Source organism: Argiope bruennichi, chromosome 6 (genome assembly GCF_947563725.1).
Source record: "Argiope bruennichi chromosome 6, qqArgBrue1.1, whole genome shotgun sequence".
Lineage (NCBI taxonomy): Eukaryota > Metazoa > Arthropoda > Arachnida > Araneae > Araneidae > Argiope > Argiope bruennichi.
Window position 1 is genome coordinate 137,110,234 of NC_079156.1, and position 26,400 is coordinate 137,136,633.

The 26,400-nt window shown below is 28.4% G+C and overlaps 1 protein-coding gene across 2 annotated transcripts in view; it reads left to right on the forward strand.

The window, feature by feature from the left end:
* Nucleotides 1–26,400, forward strand: part of LOC129972513 (activating transcription factor 7-interacting protein 1-like) — an 80,680-nt gene that overhangs the window by 13,857 nt on the left and 40,423 nt on the right. Inside the window, exons 1-5 of one of the 2 annotated variants that reach the window (XM_056086669.1) lie at nucleotides 5,665–5,816; nucleotides 8,159–8,382; nucleotides 10,272–10,322; nucleotides 14,313–14,383; nucleotides 23,112–23,258. In XM_056086669.1, the coding sequence (XP_055942644.1) occupies nucleotides 8,235–8,382; nucleotides 10,272–10,322; nucleotides 14,313–14,383; nucleotides 23,112–23,258 (417 nt within the window). In that variant the 5' untranslated portion in view covers nucleotides 5,665–5,816; nucleotides 8,159–8,234. Of the gene's footprint in view, nucleotides 1–5,664; nucleotides 5,817–8,158; nucleotides 8,383–10,271; nucleotides 10,323–14,312; nucleotides 14,384–23,111; nucleotides 23,259–26,400 lie in introns of those variants that run through there. The other variant, XM_056086670.1, reaches the window with a different exon arrangement.

The window sequence follows — 26,400 nt, forward strand, 5'->3', positions numbered from 1 at the left end:
TTATTTTTTAATTTTTGGAAAACAGAATGTTTATTTAATTATGTTAATTAATATAAGTAAAAATCAGGGCAATCTGTTCGAAAATTATCTTTCATCCGAAATCTTTAACGAAGTAACTAATTAGAGTGGAGGATTCTGAACTTCTTAAGGCTAAGAAATAATAATCGAAAACTGTACACGAAAGCGCGTGCTTATGATTGGTTACTCCCGTAGTAGCAGCCTGCAGATTGCACGACGATCATTCTGTTACCACGATCGACTTCGATGTGCTCTGGAACTGAGATGTAGACCTGGTGGAGATGTCTTAGCCAAGAAGGAGGTGAAGACCGTCAGGACTCATTCCTATTGGTTGTTGAAAGGTGTGGGGTGAGGGGGGTATGCTACCTTTGGATTTAGAAATTTTTGGCACTATAAGACATTAGAGAAGGGGGATGTTTGAGCAATTTTGATTAAATTTAAGAAAGTGCGTGAGACATACTATATGCCATGAACATAAAGGAAAGAGTTAATAATTTAATGAAAGTCACAATAGGGGTTTAGAGAAGAATAGTACGGGGTCTTTTAGACTTGTGATTTGGTATGTACTTTGGAATTTTAGCTATTGCTTCATTTTCGTTGTTGTCCATGTTTTCGAAGAAGTGAGTTGCCAGTTTTTTGATAAATATTTAGGAGGAGGGGAAGTCGAGTGCTTTATACATATTTGTATTAGGCATAAACCCTAACATTCTGCATATTTTTTTTATGAAGTTGTTTTGCTGTAGTTAAATTATTTTTAGGTTGGTCTTGGAAGTAAATCCCCACATTAGGCATGCATAGGTTAGTACTGGACGCAAATAGACAGTGTAAAGAAGTATTTTATTTTGCCTACTCATTTTGGAGTCTCAAGAAATGAAGGAGAATAATTTACGAGTTAGGGCTCAAAACTTTTTAGATGCGTCAGTAAAGTAGGTTTCCAAGTTAATTTTTGACACCAAAGTCTATTACGCCTATTTGCATTCCTTAGACCACGGGACAATTTGGTTTTTAATTTTAACGGGGGGGGGGAGGATTCAGTTTTACATTCATTTTTAACGAAGAAAATTGCTTCAGTTTTACTGGCGTTAACTTCTATTTTCTATTTAATTAACCAGTCTTCAGGAGACTTAAGATGTCTGTTTAAAGCTATGGTGATGAAATTTGGATTTTTGTTCCTAGCTAGTACTGCCGTTTCATCTGTTTACATACACAATATAGTGTTCAATTGTTTGGGGATATCATTAATAAAAAGGGGAAAAAAAGAAGGGGTCCAAGTTTGGATCCTTGCGCAACACCTGCTTGGATTGGTTTGATATTAGAGATGCATTATTAATCCTGATTTTAAAGGACCTATTACTCAGGTGTCAAATAATAATTTTGACTAGGAGTGGGGCTAATGTTATAATTAATGAGTTCTTAAATAAAGCATTCTTACCAAACTCTATCAAAAGCTTTCTGTGTGTCAAGGAAAACGGCTGCAGTTTTTTGCTTTTTTCTCAAAACCGTCTTCAATGAATCGACTGCTCTAATTAACTGGTGCGTAGTAGAGAGATTTTTCCTGAAGCCGAATGACTCCCGCGTGAGAATATTTTCGACTTCCAGGTAATTATTTCCCCTGTTGAAAATGCAGCAATTTTGCTAACAGGTGTGAGAAGGGATAACTCACAGCATCAGTGGGGTCTTTTCCTAGTTTTAGTATTGGGATAACTGCAGCAATTTTCCGTGCAGACGGGAACTGTCCTAAAATATTAAAATATTATGGAGGATGTTAGTTAAGAATTTAATAAAGTTGTCGGGTAGAGATTTAATCATTTTATTATTTATAGTCTAAACCAGGATGCGTCTGAAGGCGGGTACAACGGTTAGTTTCCTTGAATCCCTCCTCCTGATGAGTTTCATGCTGCCATCTGTTGTGGATGGCTGGAATTCTTTAACATTTTCTCTTTCTCACATATGGAATTTAATACTTTTCATTTCATTTATATTTTTACATCCGTATGTAAAAATTAAAAAGTTCTTTTGGAATGAAATCAAGATCAAAATATATAATATATCTTGTTTTTGCTTCTGTAATAATCTTTTTTTTTGTTTGCTTGTTTACTGAAAGTAAACATAATTTCTTCAATCAAATACAAAACATTACAAAAATGAAAACGAAGGAAATTTTATTTTAGTAAACAAATTAAAATTTAATGAATTGAAATGCATGAAAACTAATAGTAAAAAAAAAAAAAAAAAAAAAGATTCCAACAATGTATTTTACAAATATGTCTAACGTTTAGGGGTATTGTTTGCTAGTTCACTTTTTTATTTAAATAAATTTTAACATTTCTAAAATCCATTCAATTTTATAAATGCATCCCTTAATACTCAGCAAGAATGAATTATGAGATACAGTTAGCGAAAATTTTTTTAAGAAACAGCTAAGAACAAGTTTAACAATTTTTCTATGGGCAGTATTTAAGAATCCGAGGGAATTTATTATGGATGAATTTTCGGGTCATTTTTGTTTTCTGGTTTTAAATAAACAGTCCCCGACTTATCTCCTTCTATTTCAGGATTAGTAATTTCGATTGTTCATTATGATTCGAATCTGTGCAGCCTGATTATTTGAGCTACATTAAAATTAAAGTTAATGAAAAAATATTCGTCCGATTTTTTTTATTCCGATGCGTCAAGTTATACAATTCGGAAAATTTTTATTCGAAATACAATAAAAGTTGTGTAAGATAATTAGTTTACTGAAAATTAAGTAAGATGTACTTTTAAAAAATTTCTCTATGGATTTTCTTTTCTGATGGAATTTGTTTTCTCATTCAGAATAAAATTTTTCAAGTGATAGTCATTGAGTAAGTTTGATTCCCATTATATTTTTGTTTTTAGCATCATTATTATCATTTGTCGACTAATCGCATTTATTCTGAGATATGATGTATATACAGATTCAGGGAAATTCAATAGGTATTTAAAACAATACTATGAACTATCTGCTCGTCTATTTAAAAAAAAAAAAAAAAATCTAATTTTGAATTTACATGTAAAAACTCGATTTTAAGGAATATATTACGTCCATATGAAGCAGAATCATCATTTTCTTCGAGGAAAACTTTCTTTACTATTTTGAAGGCACCCCCCACCCGCCCAATAACTACATTATTTCAGTTAAATGTCAGTATATATTTAGAAAAATTATCGATATAAGACACAACATGTCACTGTAACCCAAAACAAATTTGGAACATTAAACTTATGAATAAGCAAGCCATAGATAGTATAATGTCTTATTAACACGGCTGTAATATGTTTTTATTTAAAAATTGTGTACATGAACCGTTAAGCAACCTAAGACAGATTTTTTTAGAAATTTATGTAAATAGAATCAGATTTATGTGGACTTTTATTGGATTACCTTGTTTAAGGGTGAAATACACAAAGGTATGAAGAGATCTTTATGAATTTCGATCTTTAAAACTTTTATGATTTGGTTGAACAGTAATTTGAAATAAGATTCTTTTTATAGTATGAAATTATTAATGTTATCATATATAATTATTATTTATATTATCGAAATAATATATTAACTTTAGTGTTAAGTTCTTTTAACTTTTAAAAACTATATAGTTTTGGGAGCTACAAACACTACATTCTGCTGTGCCTTACTTATAACAATGCCAATTTGGAAAAAAAATTCTATGAAGCATAGTTAAGAAACTTACAATAGTTTTTTTTAAAAAAAAAGAATAGCATTTATTTAACATTTAAATCTGGTAATTCATTTTGCTAATAAATATTTTGCAATGAATGAAATTTTATAATTTTTAATGCATACATTTTTACTAATCATAATTATCATTTTTACTAATACCGCTATAATGTGTTTTTATTTGTAAATTGTATATTTATGCAGTTAAGCAACAAAGGACAGTTTTTTTTATGAAAATTATGCAAAAAGAACGAGATTCGTGTGGATCTCTACTGAATTAATTTGCTAAAGGGTACAAAGGGGGGAAGAGACTTTTACAAATTTGGATCTTGAAAACATCTTATGATTTTGTAGAACAATATTTTGAAATTCTAGGTTTATTTTTAAATATGAAATTATTAAGGTTATTATATATAATTATTATTTATATTATCTAAATAATATATTAACTTTAGTGTTAAGTTCTTTCATCTCCTAAAACTACATAGTTTTGAGGACTACAAACACCACATTTTGCTGTGCCCTACTTATGCACGATACCAATTTGTAAAAATTTTTTCTAATGAATGAGAATTTGTGATTTTTTAATATAATCGATGTTTGTTTCTATTACTAAAACTTTCTCTGAAAAAATGAAATAAAGTTCCAATAAAAATAACACGAAGACCTTACATACTGGAATATAGTTGACTGACAGTCAAAAGTCGGGTTACAACTCTTTTTCATCGATTCCATTATTTCTGTTTTCATTCGTTTTTTTTTTTTTTTTTGTTAGATATTAAAACTTAACATTATAGGCATATTTTTTAAACAAATTGTAGCAAATTTATGAGTTTTTATATTTTCGAGTCTACGAAACCAATGATTTCATTTCTCTTTTATGTGCCTCTTAAATAATTTTTAACAACAAAAACAAAAACACTTTTTTTGAAAGTTGCAATTTATTTATTTGCATTACAATTAAAAATATTTAAAAAAATTAGTTTATTGAAAAAAAAAAACAAGAATCAGTTAAAATAAATCATTTTAATAATTTTAATTTTAATTAATTATAATTTTTTCCATTAAGGAGAAATCTACTTTACATTGAAAACGAAATTAATATTATAATAAAATTTCAGAAATTCTAATAAACGAAACTGTTTTCTTTGCTACAATGTCAACCAAATCACTGATGATGTATAAAAATCATTGATATATACTTTATGCCAATATTTAGATTTTCTGTTATACATTTTAAAAAAGTATTCGCATTTAGATATATTTCTATGCATTATCCCAGATGTATTTAAAAATCTATGATGGGAAATTTATCAGTGGCAATTTATTTAAGATATACCTTGTATTTTTAAAAGGACTTAAAAATAAGTCATACATCAGTTTTAAAAAATTGGGTATTCTTTGGCAGCAGCGAAATTCCCACACTAACCGGGCAAAGACAATTTGATTATGTGAATATCAAATCTTTTCAGTCATGGAAAAATATATAACAGTAATTATGATTTTAATCCACCATCACATATGGAATTTAAGAGAGAGAGTCGCATTAGGCACTTGTGAAATGCTAAACTCTCTGCTTGTGACCAGCAAGTCTCGCAGCAACACTTGGAGGGGGGGGGGGAGCTTGGGAGCTTTTCCTAGAATATGCATCAGTATATAAAGCACTTTCCCTATGCATAGTTGAATCCTTGTTTTTTATCTTTAATTTTACAGATTTTCGTATCGATTATTACTTTCTATCGTGATCTAGGACCTATAACCTGTAAAATCATATCACGGACTTGAATCACTCCTAACTTTGAAAAGTATTGATAACCGGTATTTGTGACATTTTGTTAATGATTACATAATAACAGTTCGTAAAATATTTGCTGTCCCTACTTTTGAATAGTTCGAAGGATCACTATTTATAGCAAAATCTTGTTTCAAGGTATAACAAGCTTGTAAACTTCAACTTCAACTTCGCACACTGTTTACATAAATTTGAGATTTTCGTTCAGAAGCACAAGCTGGAAAACAAACTTTCATCCCTTTCTTCGAGAGTTTGAAGAGTTTTAGTTGAATTTCGAAATCAAACGGAGGGAATTCGAGATTTCTAGTATGTTTATTTTCTTATTTCTTTATTTATATAGGGAGTGCAATAATTGAATTTTGAATCTACAGTAAAGGGCCAAAGTAAAGTTAAATTTCATTTTGAAACAATAAAAACTATTTTTGAATTTGAGTGAGTTTGAAGTTAAACCATTGTCTAATTCAAACTTCAGAGTAGCAATGAAAAAGTTTCTTTTACTATCATTGAGTTCATTTATTTAAATTAATTTTTATTGTCATTCTTGTTTAGTTATTTATTTGAATTTCTTCATTTTATTCAAAATTCAGTACTTTTGTATCTAAGAATATTTTTTGATGTGTTTGCATTTCTGTCCCTGTTTGTGTAAAATGAGATTGCATTTGGGGGAACATAATCAAATGCTTTATCAATATCATTCGTTAAAATAAATTGAAAAGAAAATAATTTATGATTTTGTGCGTTCAGATTCATTTCTTTTCATTCAAATTTAATATATCTATTTGTAAAAATTATATTTAATAAAAATTCAGAAAGATTCACTTTATTTCCTCTAAATGAATTTTTTTAATTTTAAAATTGCCATATAAATTGAAAATTACAAGATTATAATTATGTGATAGCTATCAAAATAAATTCAGGAACAAATCAATTGAAATTTTCTAAGAATGAACGGTTATATTCTCCCTAAATCTTTTCAGGGAATTTTACAACTATATATTCTTTCTTTTTTAACTAATTATAATAATTATTCGGTTTCATATATCAGGATTTTTTTAATTTTATATTATTTGAAATTTATATTCTAATCCATAATAGTCTATGAATTTATTTTTTTAAATAGGTTCATATAGTATTAGGAATTGCAGTTATAAAATAAGGAAAGAAAGAGAGAAAAAGAATCTTTTCTCATCTGGGAAATTTATGAATTTATTACAATTAAATCAAATAAATATTGTGGCAAATTTTGCTTCTCTTTTTTAGATTGGAAAAGGATAGCATAGCTATTGGCCTGACTGTTTCATTCCAATATGTCTCTCTTAAGTTATATTATTAATACTAGTATTTGGGGAAAAAATGGCATTAGAAAGTTAATTGAATCACTTACTTAGTACTATTGATTAAATAGAGCCTTTACCTTATGCTGTGAAAGTGATGAAGTAATTTGATGAAGGTAGCAATTTGCTATGTTTCTGTAATAATACCAAACTAAAATTTAGATTTAACATTTTTTTAAAACTAATTTTATCATCCTTGATATCGATTTATTTTCTTACTTCAATTAAGTTTCTAAAATATATGTATATTTTTAATTTTATTTAAAACATTCTACTATATTATTATCCATTATATATATATTCATGATTCCTGTCCCTAATTATATAGAATTTTATTCTGTGAAATGCTATATTTTTTGTAACACTTCTGAGTAATTATATAATTTAATGGTGGTTCTAAGCTTACTTGGTAACATTAAGATTTATGCTAAGATTAATAAGTTCAGATATACATAATGCAACCTTCTTAGTAATATATCTTGGGGGTTTGTTGATTGAATTCAGGGGAATGTTATAGTATGTAAATACTCATTTGTGCTGCAATTTTTTTTCAGTATGTGCTTAAAATAGAGTATAATCACACACACCAAAAAATATTGTATGCATTTTAAAATTAGGCTTACAATTTAGTGGGAAATGATTTTTTTTATTTTATTAAATATAAGCTTGAATTTTTAGTTGTATGTGTTTGATTAGGAAGATAAATGTTTTTTCTGAAAAGATTCTTAACAAATTTATATTGCAAATGTCTTTTGAATTAAGTTTGATTGTAATAATTATTTTTCAGCTTTTTTTAAATTTTGCCTAAGCTTAAAAATGTTTTGGCTGAGCAATTCTAGAATTATATTATAATTGTGAAAATGTAACAAAACTCATTGCTGTATTTGTAATGATATGCATGTTTTTACTTACTTTTCTGAACATTCTAATTAACTTTTTCTTGTCTTTTGTTTGAAAAAGTCAAAAATAAATAAAAAGTCCCATCAAACCAACAAATACAAGCCCCACTGGGAAAGGGAGGAGAGAACTTTCAGATTTTAGTAATATTTTTCAGAAACGATTCCAAGCAATGAATACTTTCTAATGAAACAGTGCCAATATTTAAGTTCAGCTATGATTGGGATTCTTCCAGTAGAAAATTATATAAAGTTTGCTTTATTTATATTTTTGTTTAACAATACTTTTTAAAATTCTTTCTATTTAAATTTCTGCTATGAAGATAAAATAACTTTCCTTTGTGTTCCACATTTTAATTAAAAACTGTATATTATAAATTAAATTGCAAATGATATTAATTACTTGTTTATTTTTTAGGGACATTTCTAATCATTTAATAATTATTGTGAATGTAAACAGCAGTTAATATTCCGGCAAAATTGAAACAGATTAAATGACAGAAACTTTAAAAAAAAAAGTTATGAAAGGAAAGAAGAAAGCAGTTGAAGTGACTACCTTCTCATTAGTTGATGATACTGAACCAAAAGAGGAAAAAATGGATGTAGATACAGAAACTATCAAAGCTGTGGATGAGGGAAAAGGTGATTTACATCTTTTTTACTAGTAAATTTCTATCATGATTATAATTTATTTAGTATCTAAACACTGTCTTACTTTCTGTCATCTCTGACTACTATGAGTTAGCTGTAATAAATCTGGTAGTGAAGGAGACTTTTTTCCCCAATCAATCTGGTTATGGCACATAATTTCTTTCAATAAATCTGCTAATGAAACATAAAAATTTTATTTTGTTGATGTCTTTAAAAATTATATATATTTGTAGCAATTTTAGTTTGAAATTTTTTTCCTTTAAATTGTTAGGTAGAATTCTTCTATTTTTTAGACTATTAAAAGAAACACTGCAGCATTTCCCTTCAAATCTCTGTTACTGCTTGGTTTTCTACAATATAATCTTTTTAAAAAACTTTTTATTAAAGAAATTGTTTAAACCTTTAGCAAACACTCATATTTTTTTACACATTAGTAACACATGGGTCTAGGATCAGAATTTATAAATATTTTTTATGCAAATATGTGCTATTTTAAAACACAAATGCAATTTTTAATATAAATACCAAAATTGTACTTTTTTTTCTATATTTTTTCTATATTCATTTCCTCTTCCCCTCCCCCATTCATACAAAATTAATTATTCTTAAAATAAGTAACTTTTTTTCCCCGCATAAAGATATTAATATAGCTAGAAAACTATATTTTACATATAATTTACATTAAAAATTTTTTTTTGGGGAAAAAAAAAGCTGAAAAATTTAAAAGTTTTGTCTTTTATTTTTATATGCATACTCAAAAAACATTTTGATAATTTCTCATTCAGAATAAAATGAATTTTTAACATAAACCTCTGAATCTATACTATTTACATTCATATGTTACCATATCACAACATTGAAAGAACCTGAAAACTAGAACATGCAAAAGTCATTTTAACTCTAATACTCTGGTTAAAAAAAAAGGATAAATTGTTTCATTGATTTTTGCTGTACTGATCTTTTTCTAAGTTTCCCATAAAACTACAGGATATAAGAGATGTAAATTTTTATAAATTCCTAGAATTTCTAAACAAAAGAGAAAGGATGATGTCAAGACTTTATGTATGTGCTGATGGGAAATGCAGCAACTAAAAAATCAGCTATATCTTATTATTGATGATGATTTTGATTAATTTTATTTCAAAATTGATTATTGTACAGCAAAAGTTACTTTTTAGTTGGAATGATGTAAATTTATTTTAAAATTATATGTTCCAAATTCTTCAAATGACTCTTTTTTCTTAGTATGTGTGTTAATCAATCAGGTATGAAAATAAATTACAAATTATGCTTTAATTTTTTTTTTTTTTTTTTAAGATAGAGGTCTTATTTAAATACACAGTCAAATAACTCATTTAATGAAATTATTTGTAATTCTATGTGAAAGTTTGTTTATTATGTATTTTAAAGTTTTGATCTTTTTGAGTTGTCAAATGTTGTTTGCTTTCCATCAACTCTCTTTTGATGCAAGTGTCATTGCAAGATCTATGAATTTAGATTGAAAGAGAGGCTGATATATATCCCTCCTCCCTCCCATTTTCTCACGTTCTTTTTTCCTTTCTTTTTCTTTTTTCATAAGAATTTAATAAATGTTAAAAAAAAAATACTTTATTTGTAGCTAGAAATTAAGGATTAAAAATGATTTACTTTTGAAAAGTTATTTTTATCTCATGATTGGTTCTGTAATTCTCTTCATATTTTAATTTAGTGCATAATAATTGCATATCTTAAGTAATTGTAAAATCTATACGCTTAGAGCACTGTAATTAAATTTTTATACTAATAAATTCATGGAACCCATTCAGAATGCTAAATGTAAATTGCTTTATCAATTGAATATTTGAAAAAAAAAAAAAAAAACATATGACTTTATTTTGCAGAATATATCAAACCTTTGGTGTTGAAAGTTGAACCAGAATGTGAAGATTTAGGTATGTTTCAATATTCCTTTTTATTCAGTAAAAAAAAAAGATTTTCTTCTAAAAGTTATTTTTATTGAAGAATAATATAAGTTTGTATGTAATTTTTGTGCAACATGTTTATTAACATAATTGTTTCATAAATATTATTTTAATTCTCTGGCTTCAGGTGAATTTGGGGAGGGGGCAAGAGGAGATTTAATAAAAATATGTTCAAATAGATATTTTTATTAATGACATCAATTTGAAACTCATTAATATTAAAATTAACTTTGTTTTCTCAGGATTAATATGATCTCGGATAAAACTAAGAAAGTAAACATACATTTTTCATCCGTTTTTTGTCATAGAACTGTAAAATTTATGCAGAAAAGAGGTGAAAGAGAGATTATGATTCCTTTAATAGATGAACAGAAGTATTAAAAAGGCTGATGATTTTGAAATAGTGATTATTTTTTTGGGTTAAATTACATCATTATTCAGGAATTGATATAATTGCTGCTGATTAATCTTTTTTCAACAATTGAAATGTTTGCCTTATTAAATGTCTTATCAAATATTAAACAAATATTTTATTTCATTATGAAAGTTGATAATTATTGGAAAGTAAATACATTATTCAGTTATTATTTTTTAGTACTTTTCCATTAGATTGACAAAATGAATGCTGATGTAGCATGTCATTTTTTGTTCTATGTAGAATCTGTTAAAATGTATAGAATAGTCACTGTTATGACATTTTTAAAGACTACATGTGTAGTGGTTGTAAATTTTGTGTTTTGATAGTCTAACTGAAAAATAATTTTTGTAACATAAAATTAAGAAAATATAATTATTGTAAGTATATAATGCATAAAATATAAAAACTTGAAGTATATTTTTTATTTAAACTCTTCAAAAATATTCTTATATGAATTATTATAAAATCATGGCTGTGTTATTTGAAGCATAGAAATTATACATTGTCATTAATATACTTGCTCCTTAATTATTTCTGTGAAAATGTTGACCATAATATTTTGCAAGCAAACTGAATTCAAACTGAAAAGCGACGTTTGTTTGGAAAGTTATATATTTTTCTTTATGACTCTAAGACATAAATAGATAAATTACCTATTTACAGACAATGATTACATTCTAAAATATCAGTAAGAATAGCTTTGCGTTTTTTGATTGACATGTAAGCTTTTCTGTAAGTTTTTCTACATGTAAGACTGTAATTGAAAAAAAAAGAAAATATTAATTTTAATTGCATGGCATGGGCAAAAAAAAAAAAAAAAAAAAAAAAAAAAATGCTTAAGTGCATATCTTTTTCTAATTATGAAGTCTAGGTGTACTTATTAATTCAAAGAATTATTTATTGTAAAATATTTTGTTTTATTAAATGGGAACCAATGCTGTGTAAAGATGACCAGATTACATACAGTGGCTCAAAAAATTGAGAGTACACCTAACTTTTACTTCATAAATCCGACTTTCAATATAAATAACACATTACCGGGAAGTGCAATCATGATTTTATTTTTACATATAACAAATGGTTTAATTTAGAGTAAAAATAAAGAAAAATCAACGAAAAATTTCTAAATTGAAAATTTTCAGAAGCATTTTAAATAAACATACGCAGAATTTTGCCTCAAAAAATTGAGAATACACCAATGAAAATTTTGCAATATCATGCATAGAAATAAAGTGTCACTATTAAATTGCTTATCTTTTGGCTCTTATAATGGCCTCTAAACGTCATGGTACCGATTTGACCAATTTTTGGTGGTATTTGAAGATATTTTACCCCATTCTTCTTGCACCACTTGTTTTAAATGGGTTTTGTTTCTAATTTTTTGTTTTTGAACCCTTTTTCGGGTATGGCCCACAAATATTCAATGGCATTGATGTCGGGGTACTGTGGTGGTGTGTGTAACTGCTATTTACAATGAAAAAGACACCATATTTTGAAGTTGTGTGTATTCTGTTTGGGGTCGTTGTCTTACTGGAAAATAAAATTTCCATCTAAAGTCAAATTTTTAGCGCTTTCCTTTAGATTGCTGCAACGTATATCCAAGTAAACCGTATCATTTATAATGCCATCTATAAAAATTAAATTTCCTACCCTGGATGAAGCCATGTAACCTCAAATCATCACGGAGTCACCATCATGTTTAAGTGTAGGACGTAAATTTTTTGGATACAAAGCAGTATTAGTCTTTCTCCATACAGTAAGATGGTTGTCACTGCCAAAAATGTTAAGGTTTCTTTCATTACTAAATATAGATTTCTTCCAAATGTTATTGGTCTTCAATTGATGAGTTTTTGGAAACTTCAAATGCTTTTTGTGAATTTGCAAGCTGGTGAACGGTTTCTCTCTAACAATGCTACTTTTATATCCAGCTTGTTTAATGGCATTTAGCACAGTTTCAACACTTACACTTCTGCCTATGATTTGAAAAGTTTCTGCAACAAGTTGGATGAACCATATGGTAGCAGCAATCTAAAGGAAAGTGTTAAAAATTTTGGTTTAGATGGAAATTCCATTTCTCAGCAGGACAACGACCCCAAACAGAATGCACGTAACGTCAAAATATGATGTCTTTTTCATTGTAAACAACAGTTACACACACCACCACAGTACCCCGACATCAATGCCATTGAATATTCATGGGGGATACTCGAAAAAGTGGTTCAAAAATACAAAATTAGAAACAAAACCCATTTAAAACAAGTGGTGCAAGAAGAATGGGTAAAATATCTTCAGATACCACGAGAAATTGGTCGAATCGGTACCATGACGTTTAGAGACCATTATAAGAGCCAAAAGATATGCAATTTAATAGTGACACTTTGTTTCTATGCATGATATTGCAAAAATTTCATTGGTGTATTCTCAATTTTTTGAGGCAAAATTCTGCGTATGTTTATTTAAAATGCTTCTGAAAATTTTCAATTTAGAAATTTTCCGTTGATTTTTCTTTATTTTTACTCTAAATTAAACCATTTGTTATGTGTAAAAATAAAAACAAGTTTCCACTTTCCGTTAATGTGTTATTTATATTGAAAGTCGCATTTATCAAGTAAACGTAAGGTGTACTCTCAATTTTTTGAGCCACTGTAGACTTTGAGGCACTTTGCAAGTTTGTAAGCACTAAGTTTTTAAAACTATGGACCATCATAGTCTTCAAAATCTAACAGTTAACTTCTTGTGTGGTGTCTGTTCCTATCTAATGGAATTTTCCTTTCAAGTGGAATTTAAGATTAATTAAGGGAAACTGAAATAAGAAAATTATTTATTGACTTTTTTAGGAATAAAAGGAAGAATTTAAAATTTATTTTCCTTAAAAATACATCTTGGTGTAAAAAGAAAAAAAAATTAATTGAATTTTCCTTTTAATATTAAATTTTTTTCAGATAGAAATATAAATTGTGGTTAATCTTTGTAACTTTGAACATTAAATAAAAATTAGTGAAAAATTTTTTGGTCAAATAAATAAAACACATCCCAAATTTTAAAATGGTTAAATATTCATTTACAACTTTTAATGTATAAAAATTGCTGAAAAATTGCTAAAAGACAACAAAATCTCACATCAGTATTAATTTAAGGAATTTTTTTCAGAAGATTTAATGTAATAGTTGTAATTTCATTAGTAACTTTTTATTCTTTTGTTGTTTTTGCTCACAATTCCAAATATTCATTGTTGAGATTCATCTAATATTCATAAAAGTAATTTGTTTTTATGATATCAACTAGCACTCACCCCTTTTATTCATCAATTATATAATTTAAACTATTTTTTTCTTTCTTAAAATCTATGACTATTAGGCATTAATTATTTCATTTTATTCGACATGCTTTTTTGTCATTTCTTTTGTTTTAGATACTAAAAAATTTAATTTATTCAAAAAATTTTTGCTCAGAAATTTTTTAAATCCATATGTCAATTTTAATTCAGTTGTAAATGAACACCTTTACCTCTAATAAAAATAAATTACCTATTTTTATTTCAGTTAAACTTGTAGTAGAGGGTATTGAAACTGGAAATGATGATGATGAAGAATTTGTCATAATGACACCAGAGGTAAGATGATTTAGAAAATTCAGATAGATTATTTATATATGAACTTACCAAATATTAAAATATATTTAATATTTTTAAATTTCTTAATTTATATTTTATCACAGGCTTTTACAAAGTTAAATATTTTTTGAAATGGTTAAGTACCTTTTTTATATGCAAATTATATACTTTTTTCTAAGCTGTTTCTTTTCTTCAGTTCATTTTTTTATGTGGTAATATTCTGTAATTATAGATTCTGTAATTTATAGATTTTTAGATCTTAGATTTGTTGGCTTTTATTCTTAATTTTCTTTTTTCTTTCACGAAATCGATATGTTAATGAAATTGTGTTATGAAGCTTTTTTTAATTCAGCCAATTGTCGAGTAATAAAGTCATTTTAGATAATGCAATGAAAGGGCTTTAATAAGATTATTCATAAGAAACTTGAAATTTAAAAAAAAATAAATTCTGTTCAATATGTGTGAAAAATGTATAGCAATTACTGGTGTTCTATCTTTATATTTGTATAAAATTGGAGATTTTTTTATACCATATTTAGACAATTTTATTGTAACTAATTGTTCTATAATCAAAATTGCTGTTTATTGTTGGCTCTTATTTATTCCTCAAGAAGTGCTTGAAAAATGTCTATAAAGACCTCGATTTTTTTCAAGATAAAATTTTACTATTCATTCTGTGTGAGCCGTTAATTAAAATGTCTGCACCTTCATTAGGTTTCATTTTGTCCTGATTGTATGTACCGTTAATTATATCTTGCTACCTCAAATGGTTTTTTTTGGGGATGAGGAGAAGGGGGAGGTTCACAGCTATGTTTCTTAGATTAAATCTAAATACTCTTAGTATTCCAGAATACTCTCTTTAGATTATGGGCTATACAGTTTATGTTTCATAGGGATATTTTGCAGTTTCAAGAAGAATTTCGTGTCTTTTTTTTCCTGTAGTAGCAGAATTAAATGCTGTGAGTGATAGCAACAAGACTTGTATATGATCTCAGGGAACCCCCAAATTTTCTTGCACAAAATTGAAATTTTTTTTCTTCGAAATTTTGAGATACTACACCACCAAAAATGTTGCAATATTTGCATTCAGTTTACAAAATTTGTAATTATGTATGTATATTTCTGCACTCAAACAGAAATATCATCAAGTAATGAAGGAAAACTACTTTAATTGAATAAACAGAATTAAAAATTGGTTTTCCTTTAAGTGAGATATTAATATTTATTTAAGAACTGAACAGGAAAATCTACTCATAAAATTTCAGGTTATTTTATTATTTCTAAGTTGAATACATTTGTACTTTTATGTTTAGAGTTTTTTTTTATATTAATGCAAAATTGTTTAAAATGTGAAATTAACTGAGTACAGTGTTGCAGATTTAATAATTGAGACAATTTTTTAAGCAGCTTTTGAAATCATTTTTGAAGTGGTTTTTCAGAAACATATAGTATTATCATGTGAGAACATGATGTTGTTTTGATTTGAGATTTTTGAAGCCACAAAATGCACGGGCAGAAAATTGGCTATTCATCGCTTTTGAGGCATAAGTTTTTCGCTTTTAGGGTTATTAGAAAACGATAAAGTCGGTTATTACATTTGGCGATATAGCACCAACAAAAAGTTATAATTTGGCGCAGTTGTCCAACATGTATCCGATTCTCCTGTTTGGTCAATAAAGAGCAGGATCGTAAGAAACAGTTTTCGTCGAAGAAGGAACCGGGAATTAACACAAAACAGCAGAGGGAGGTATCTAAACGTGTGTGTGTATATATGTATATATATATATATATATGTGTGTATATATATATGTGTGTGTGTGTGTAAGCATTATTTTATGTGAAGCAGAATGCATTTGAAGACAGTGAAGATTTTGATTTCATGACGTTGTTTTATTTCATTTTGAAGAAGCAGGCATATGTACAAGAGATGAGCGACGAGCAACACACACACAACACAGAAAGGAAAATGAGGAAAAAGCTTTTGGACATTTTATCCCTGTTCTTATATAACCCGAGAAATTGATGGGCAAGATATTTCTTCATAGTGCTAATATATAATGATATTTCGATAGGGATTTCCGCTACATGCACGGACAAGGTAGGGGAAACACAGGGAGATTTTAAAAAAGAATTTGTATCATCAGCGGTATTTTGTCTCTTCACACAGAGTGTGGGAAAGTTAGACAGCAATTTTACATAGCTTCTCTTCAATTAATTAAGTAGAGAAATTGGAATTGGATCAAGAAATAAGAGTATGAACTTACTATGGGCTAAATTAAGATAAAATCTTGAAAATTAATTAAATTGAAATCAGAGTTTAAAATATCATTACAATTTTCCCCCCACTGCAAGACATGGAAGTATGTCGGGGACCTCGACACACAGGTTTACCTTACAGTGGTGGTCAGGTAAGAAACTAAAATTTAAAGGCATATTAAAAGTGATGCCAGTTTTCCTTACCTTTACATTAATATAAAAATAATTTTGAACAAGATTATGTAAAGCATAAAAAAGATAAAGTGATATCTATGAAAATATTAAATAAACTTAAATATTCAACACCACCAAAAGTAATAATATTAAAATGTGCAATATACAAATGATTTTCTGCAGAAACTCTGTCTATTGTCTTTTAGTCTGTAAGATTGTCTCTATTTGGTGAGGAATATCTCTAAAGAAGGCTTGCACACAGTGTCCTTTAAATAGTAGAAGGCTCACCAAAATTATCAAATTGAATGTAAAATAATGGAATAACAAATTGAACTTATATAATAGTAATATATCAACATAGTTCTGATTTTTATATGTATGTATCACTTGAATCTGAAAATAATATGAGATTCAAAATACTCTTATTATAACATTAATATTCAAAACAAATGACATAAAAATGTGTATTTGTAAAAGAAAAACTTTAACCCACTAGTTAGCCAATTAGTGGTGAATAGTTAAACCTTGTCCTCCAATTTCTAGTAGTGAGTGAAATTTAATGATCCAAAATTAGGACATCAAGAAGGGGGATGTAATTCTTTTTCTCTCTCTACTCTCATCCAGGAATATTTATTTCCAAATGGAGAACAACATATCCAGGATAAAAATAGAAAGAGATAGAAATTAATTGTGAGGTTGACCCTATACTCACATCTCAATAAGACTGAGGCATTTGAATTTATGTTGTGATGGCGTCTATCACATCATCATCATGAAAAAAAGAAAAACTAACTCTTACGAGTGGAGACAACGGGCCAACCTAAGTTGGGGATTATGTGGAAGAAACATGGGAAATAAAAGGATTTTTTTAAAATTTAAATTATTATTCATGACTTAATTTTAATTTTTCTGGTGGGTAATATGTTCTTAATTTTGATACATGTACAATATCAGTAGCTTTATTTGTTAATGCGTTTGGTTTAGTTATTTCATAATTTATATCTGAAATTTTAGTTACTATTTCATATGGACCTGAAAATACTGGAGATGATTTTCTACAATTTGGATAATTAAATTCCTCATATATTACAATGTCACCAGGTTTGAATGGAGAATCTATAAATCTAGCATCATATCTTATTTTATTTTTAACATGATATCTTATTGTATTATCTTTAGTTAATTTTCTGGCTTCTTCTATTGGAGGATAGAATTGATTTTGAGTTAAGGGAGGAGAATAAGGTAAAGTGCCAAATTACAAATATGCAGGAGGAAATTTTGTAACTGAATAGGGTGTTAAATTATATTCATTGATTACTTGTTCTAAAAATCTTGTCCAAGGAATTTTAGTAGGAGAAGAATTGACTTTGCACTTTAATTTAGTTACTATTGATTGGTTAACTCTTTCACATTTCCCATTAGTTTGTGAATGATGTGAAGATATTAACAGATGCTTGACACTGTAATTTCTGAGGAAATGTTTGAATTTAGATGGAGTAAAAGCACCATTTCTATCAGTTAATAATTTGGAAGGAACCTGAATTTGAAAAACTTGCTTTAATATATTAATATAAGTTTCAGAATGTTCATTTTTGGAAGGAAAAGCCCAAACATATCTAGTTGCATGATCAATTACTATATGAAGAAATTTTTTAGTTGAATTGTAATAGTTAAATCCACCAACAGTAACGACAGAAAGACATTCAAAAGGACGATCTGTGGGGTGCACAGCCCATAAAAGGCCAAATCTTTTTTGCTTTTGCTTTTTATTTAATTGACAAATATCACAATGTTTAACAAAAAGTGCAATATCTTGAGTAATATGGTGCCAATAATACTGAGGAGTAATTAAATTTATCATTGTTTGAGTACCTGGATGCCCAAATTGTTCATGAACTGTTTGCAAAACCTTTCTCCTAAGAGAAAAAAGTACAACTATTTTAAATGAATTTTTCTTTTTAACTACAAGTACATCATTAATATTTTTATATTTAGTATTATCTAAATTGTCTAAATTTTGATAGTGTTTTTTCTCATCTAATTCCAATAAATGCACAGAATGTTGGAGATATTGAGCAGTAGGATGCCTTGATAACATATCAGCTTCAACATTAGCTGTTCCCTTTAAATATTTAACTTCATAATCAAACATGCTTAGTTTTAAAGACCAACGAAATAATCTTCCCCTTAAATTTTTTACATTTTTAATCCAAAGAGCAGCATGATCAGTATGAACTATGATTTTTTTCCCATGTAAATAATAATAAAATTTATCAAGAGCATTTACTATTGCTAAACATTCCAACTCAGTTATACAATAATTTTTTTCATAAGATCGTAAAGTTCTTGAATGATAAGATACAGGATGTAATTTACCAGAACAGTCAGGCTGTTTTAGAACAGCTCCAGTGGCTACCTGAGATGCATCACAAAAAACATGAAGAGGTAAATTAGGGTTATATAGTTGTAACACTGGTTTAGTTATCAATTTATTTTTTAATATTTTAAAAGCTTTTTGACAGTCTTCTGTCCATTGCCGTGGTGTATCTTTTTTAAGAAGATTATTTAAGGGTTCTCTAATTTTAGCATAAGAATCAATAAACTTATTATAAACATTTACAGAGCCAAGAAAATCTTGAAGTTGTTTAACATTTTTTGGAGATTGTAATTTTTTAATACTTTCAATGTTATGATTATCAGGAGAAATGAATCCTTCTTTGACTTCATACCCCAAGAAATTAATTTTATCTTGAGCAAAGACACATTTAGAAAATTTTAATTTAATGTTTTTTTTTTCACACATTTGAAAAATCTGTTTTAAATGATCATAGTGAGTTAGAGAAAACTACTATGTCATCAAAATAGTGACATGCAAAATTTGAAAATTTCTGTTTATTTAAAATTCTGCGAATAGTTCTATTGAATATTGCAGGTGCATTTTTAAAGCCAAAAGGTAGGACTTGAAATTCATGTAAACCTTCAGTAGTTACAAATGCCAATTTATGTTTATCTTGATCATGCAAGGGTATGTGCCAATATCCAGATGCAAGATCCAAAGTTGAAAAAACTTTAGCAGTACTTAATTTATCTAACAAGGTATTTATTCTAGTTAGAGGCTCTGCCTCAGATTTGCAAAGGAATTAATTTTACAATAATCAATACAAAGTCGACTTTTTCTATTTTCATCTCTTTTATATGCTAATGTTACAGGGGAGGAATAATTACTAGTAGATTCTTTTATTAAACCTGCATCTAACAAATTTTTAATTTGTAATGTAATTTACAATATACTTATCTCAATTTCATCAGTAGCAGAGGTTCTATAAGCCCTTTGTGAAACTGGTAAATCAGATGTTAAATTTATTCTAGGGTTGTTCCATTCTTTTACCAACATCATATTTATTTTTTGCAAACATATGAGAATATTCTGACACCAGAGATTACACAGGTTCAGATAGTTTGTTTACAGTCAGAGGTGGGGAAAATTTCCTCTGAGGTATTCACTACCTTGACCTTATTATCACTAGTGTTATTATTTTCAACAATATGTAAAGACATATAATTATTATTGGTATGCAAGTTGGTAATAATTTTCCCATTTTGAAATATTTTATTTTTGTTGCAATCTATAATTAATTTATATAAACTACAATCTGGTAGTCCTAAGATGATATATGGTAAAGGATTGTCCATAATATATAATTTGATTTTCTTATTTATTTGGTCAATTTTTAAATATATATCACAAATTTGGGTTAATTGGAAAGTTCCATGTGCTTGTTTGACTCTAATAGGGTTTACATTTTTTCTTGTCAAGTTAAGTTTTTTTACAATATCTGCAGATATAATTGAAAGAGCGGATCCTGTGTCAATAACAATATTTACATTACTATAAGAATTATAAACATTGTCCAAGTTAGCTAGACTTGGTAAAGTTGAGATGTGTAAAGACACTAATAATTGTCATTTTGCTGGACCAGGGGCTTCATTAGGAGAATTTTGTCTTGTTCCAGGATTTTGAGAACAGCCAAGAGTAACTTCTGTACATGGGGAAGTCAAATTGGCTGTTATTGGAACTTTTGTCATGCATTGGTGTTGTTGAAAAGGACATACTTGGGTCCAATGATAAGCATTTGGAATCCCTTTTTGCATACAAATTCTACATGGAGAAAATGGTAATCTTTGTTGGTAATGTAAATTATGACCATAGTTATTGAAAGTATTGGGGCGTGGCCTTATTGAATTCTGATAATTTTGCCTAATATTATTGTGAGCTCAAGGAATAAAAGAATTTTGAAATCTGTAATTAAAGTTATGCCTAGGTGTAAAAGGTGCTGGTTGCCTTATTCTGATTCTAGTTTCATTACACCTGCTTGGGTTTGGTTCTGAAGATTCTTCCATTTTTAATAGTTTAGTTGTTATTGTAAGCCATTCTGTAGGAGTATTAGGATCTTTTTTGCTAACTAATTGTTTTTGTTGAGTTGGCAGTCCATCAGTAAGACCTTCTAAAATCAGTTGTGGATTAATGCCTGTCTGCCATAATTTAATTTTTGATGAAAATAATCAACTAATTTAGCATTTTTTGAATCAAATTTCAATTGTGAAAAGTCAGAAAAATTAACAATATTCGGTTGAATAAACTGTTCAGTTAATATACAACATAAATCATCAATATTTAAAAAACTATTTATATAATGGGTTAAAGCTGACCTTTTTAGAAATTTAGCAATATTTTTAATTTTCCACAAATCAGTTTTGTTATTTTCTTGACAAAATTTGTTAAAATATCCCTACCATAAATCCATCTTCATCCCATTTTCGGGATCAAAAGGGATTATGGAGGGTTCTTGGGCTATTTGATCATTTTCTTCTTTATCAATTTTATTTTCTGAACCTTGAGAATTAGGCACATTTGTTTTATCGTGATCAATCATTTTTCCACATCTTAACAACATTAAAATATATTTCAAATAAAAAACAAATTTATTCATAAAATCTTAAAAAATAGACTTGATAAAAGACTAAAAGTTCAATATTTTAAATAATATTTTTAAAATATAATTTCCAATAATTCTAAAATTTAAAACAAAAGAAAAGAAAACACACAATATAAATCTTGATTTTCACCGTTGAGTCGGGAAACACAAAACACTTTTTTGATGAATTATCACTTTTTTAATTAATCACAAAAATGTAATTTTGAGCGCTGGAAATGGAGACTACGGCAGGTGACAGAAAGCTATTTTTATATTGAGATGATAATATAACACACAAGTGATATTTTCGAAATCTGGTTGATTCAATTTGGCACTGGAGACTACTAGCGAGTATTATATTGTGGTGATGATATAACAAGGAAATGACGTCGAGATTGGATTTTTCAGCACAGTTAAAGAGCCAGAAATTTTTTATGATGACAAGGAGCTCCAACTCCTTGAAGATAAAAGGCACACGCACATGACGATATGGAGCACAAGCAGAAGGGTATTTACTAGTGGGTATTGCACAACAGAGCAGGAACGTCGGATGAGGTCACAGGTTACGGACTGCAGGGGATTCAACCGGAACTGGACCGGACCCTGGACTACAGTTTGCGTGAAACGATGTGGCTGGAGGCAGCGAAAGAGACGGCGGTGAAAGAGCTTCGCCACGGAAACATCGCAGCTGGGCGAACCTGGACCGAAGCAGTTGTCTTTTGAGCACGGCGAGCGCAATGCAACGTTGAAGTCTGACCAGCGGATTTAATTTTATTTCTTTTAGTTCATTTCATAATTTTTCACAGGAAATTATCCTTGTCGACTCTTTAATATGTAAGCATTATTTTATGTGAAGCAGAGTGCAGTCTGAAGACAGTGAAGATATTTTTGATTTCATGACGTTTTATTTCATTTTGAAGAAGCAGGCGATGAGCGACGAACGACACACACACAACATAGAAAGGAAAATGAGGAAAAAGCTCTTGGACATTTTATCCCTGGTCTTATATAACCCGAGAAATTGATGGGGAAAATATTTCTTCATAGTGCTAATATATAATGAGATTTCGATAGGGATTTCCGCTACACACGCGGACAAGGTAGGAGAAACACAGGGAGATTTTAAAAAAGAATTTGTCTCATCAGCGGTATTTTATCTCTTCACTATCGCTTTTCTAAATGTTGGTGATTGCGACATATGAGTCATGCGTGAACCTGAGGTTTTTATTTACGTAATTATTAATATTAGTTATTCTGTTTTTTACAGTGATTTGTGTAGTAGGAGTATAATTAAAGTGCCATTGAATTTATCATTCTCACAGGAAATACGTGACTTTCTGGAACAGAAGATATCTGAACAGGTCCGAGATCCTGAAATAAACCCTTTGCTGGAATTACAAAAACGTTCGCAAGACCTTTTAGATGAAATTAAATGCAAAGCTGAAGAAATATCTACAGTAGGAAAATCAGTAAGTAGAATGGAACCTTTTTTTTTATTCTTTTCTTTTTTTTCTGTGTGAATCTTATTATTTGCATGATATTTTAATTTTTTTCCTCCTAAAAAAATAGCAAGAATTACTATTACTTAAATTAGCAAATCAATAAAAATTGAAATCTGCTATCACAAATTTCAAGTTATGTGAGAACATCATTTTTTAAAGTCACATGGTGTCAACAGGGTTACCACACCACCTGGAAAACTGGGAAAACTCATGAAGTTTAAAAATCGACTCAAAAACCGGGAAAATGCAAGGAAATTTAAAAATTGTCAGAAAAACAAAAAATACAGGGGATTTAATTTTTCTTAATTATTATTATCCCATCTAAAAAATGCATATCTCTAAAGATTGGAAAAATAAAAAATTGTGGTCATCGTTTCCAAAAACGAAAAATACCATTCGCGATTGTGTAATACGAAAACTCGCACCTTTTCTATTCTCTCCCTCTTTTTTCTATATAGATTTTTGCAGTTTCGATTTGTGAGACGGTTATTCTTTTTCAATGAGATTCCCGAACTGCAGCCAATGAGCATGCATGCACGAGATTTCTGTAACTGTGTGAAAGATTAGTATACATTTCTCTGGCGAGAATAGCAACACTCAATCAACGGACTCATAGCGGTGATATTTAGTCACTCACACGTGAGTTTATTGAATGCTTTGTTTGTCATTAATTGAGAAATTGTGAGCTTGTTTAGAGTAGATTAGAGAATTTTTTAAAACAATGAGCTACTCGAAATCCATATTTTATACGAATTGGACGGATAAAAAAAAATCAATACTGAAAGGATTTGAGAAGTCCTGCAAAATTCATTTTTTGCATACTGCTAGCTTTGTAAGAAAATAATAAACCTAAGTAATATGAGAAAAACAGGCACTTATTAATCATGCCAAAAAAAAAAAAAAAAAAAAAAAGAAAAGAAAAGAGAGAGAGAGAGCAATTGCGTGTCAGTTCAAAAAAGCTATAATTAGTATTAAACTTTATATTTAAAGGAATGGAGGTGAAGGTGTCCGACAAGAAAGCGGTTTCGAAATTTTTAACTCTAGAACAATTATTTGAAGCTGAATTTTTATGGGCATTAAAACTTGTTGGGCCACATTCATCCTTTAATGCACTCAATGATATATCGGGAATGTTTCCACATATGTTCACTGAAAGTGAAATAACTAAAAAATGTACATTAGGTGGTATAAAAATGTTGTACCTTATTTGTTAAGGATGAGCTTCATGAAATTGTTAGCTGAAAAATCAGTAGAAATTGGTACTCAAGCATATGAATTGTCAAAAGTTAATAAATAAAAAAAGTAATCTTGCTTCGTAATATTTTTTATTAAATAATCATTGAATTATTTGTATCATGATGTTGAAATGCATTAATGGATGTTACAAAAATATTTTATGTTTTATTTCACTAGAGTCTTTAATTTTATGTGACTTACAATTAAAGAGCATGAGAGGTATATCTGTCTGCCCCTTAAAATATAAATTTTGTCTTTGCTGATTTCTAGATAAAGGGATTTTTTTTTTGTTTGAAATTTCAAAATTCTTTTCAAATAATGTTAAAGTGTTGTTTCTTTTCCTTGCTTTTTCCACTCTTTAAAATGGTACTGCAATATAGCTCACTCAAACCAACACCTTTGAATGAAGGAATGTAAAGAAAGTAAAGAAAGGCTGTCTCCTGCATGAGCAAAGAAAATGCCTTAAATAGCCCTTCAACCTGAGGCAAATCAGTCTCCCAACCCTTTTATTGAAGTCATAAAGGAAAAGGGAGAAATCTGTGAATGTGTGCAAAAGTGAATTCACTAGTTATTCTTATAATTACAGAATCATGGAAATCATTCGAAACCACGTATTATTGTAATTTTGGCTATTCACGGGAAGTGTTTGTAAATGTGAAGTCGTTGCATGTTGAGTGGTCTTGACTTTCCAGTATCAGTGACTTCACATATTGCAATATGTATACCTCATGAAGATAATTTCTAATGGCCTTTGATGTGACCTTTTATTGGCATTCTTTCTGCAAGTGCCATCTTTTGATAGAATATAGAGCTAAAGTGAAAATTTTAGAGAAATTGCGCTTTTTTTTTATTTCAGTTTATTTAGAAAATACTTTACTCCAATAAATAAACTAAACAGACAGTTTTGAAGAAAAACCAAAATTGAAAATTTCTTTTAAATAGATAAATTAAGTCAATCACATGTTACTTAAATTAATGAATTAAATATTAATTATTGATAAATTTTATTATTGATAGTTGATAAATAAAAATAAAAGTGTGATTAAAATAACAATTATCTGGAAAAAATATTTGAAAATAACAATAACAAAAGTATTTATTGAAAAAAAAAAAGTTGAATTATGAATCTAGACACCGGTAAGAGTGTGCGTTTGTAGGAACTCCGAAAAATGAGTGTATTTTAATCGGAATTCAATTGTATATATGTAAATAATCATCGATAATTTAATCCATAAGATATAAAAAACTCGTGTTGCCAAGAAAAGTGTCATCACTTGTGTCAAAGCACTCGACAGCGATGGTTTTTGACTATCAGAAAATCAATCAAGATCTAAAATGTTTTTTTTTTTTTTTTTTTCTATTCTCGAGGCCAGAATTCTTTTCTGAGAAAAAACAGTTTTAAACAGTCATGCGACTGTCAGATTATACGTGCGTCGATATTTAGAAAACGATGGTTTCCCCCCCCCCATCCCAAAATCCTTCAAGCTTTAAAATCCCCCCCCCCTCAAAACGAGATTTTTTTTTTTTTTTTTTTTTTTTTTTTTTTTTTTTTTTAAGAAAATCTGATTTAGACTGATTTGTAATGCTCATGTGACAATTATATTGCGTAGTCTTCTACTTTTAGAAAAGTAGTTTAGAAAAGTTTTTTCATCTCAAAATCGTGTGAGCTCCAAAACTTTTTTTGCCAGCTAATAAAATTGAAAATGGAAATTAAAAAAAAATATTATCATATATATATATATATATATATATATATATATATATATATATGTAATATACCTCCCCTCTCTATTTCGCGTTCATTCTCATTTTTCTTCTCTGTGCTTCTTCAGGCGATACTCTTTTGTGACCGTGCCCTTTTTATGCGAGACAG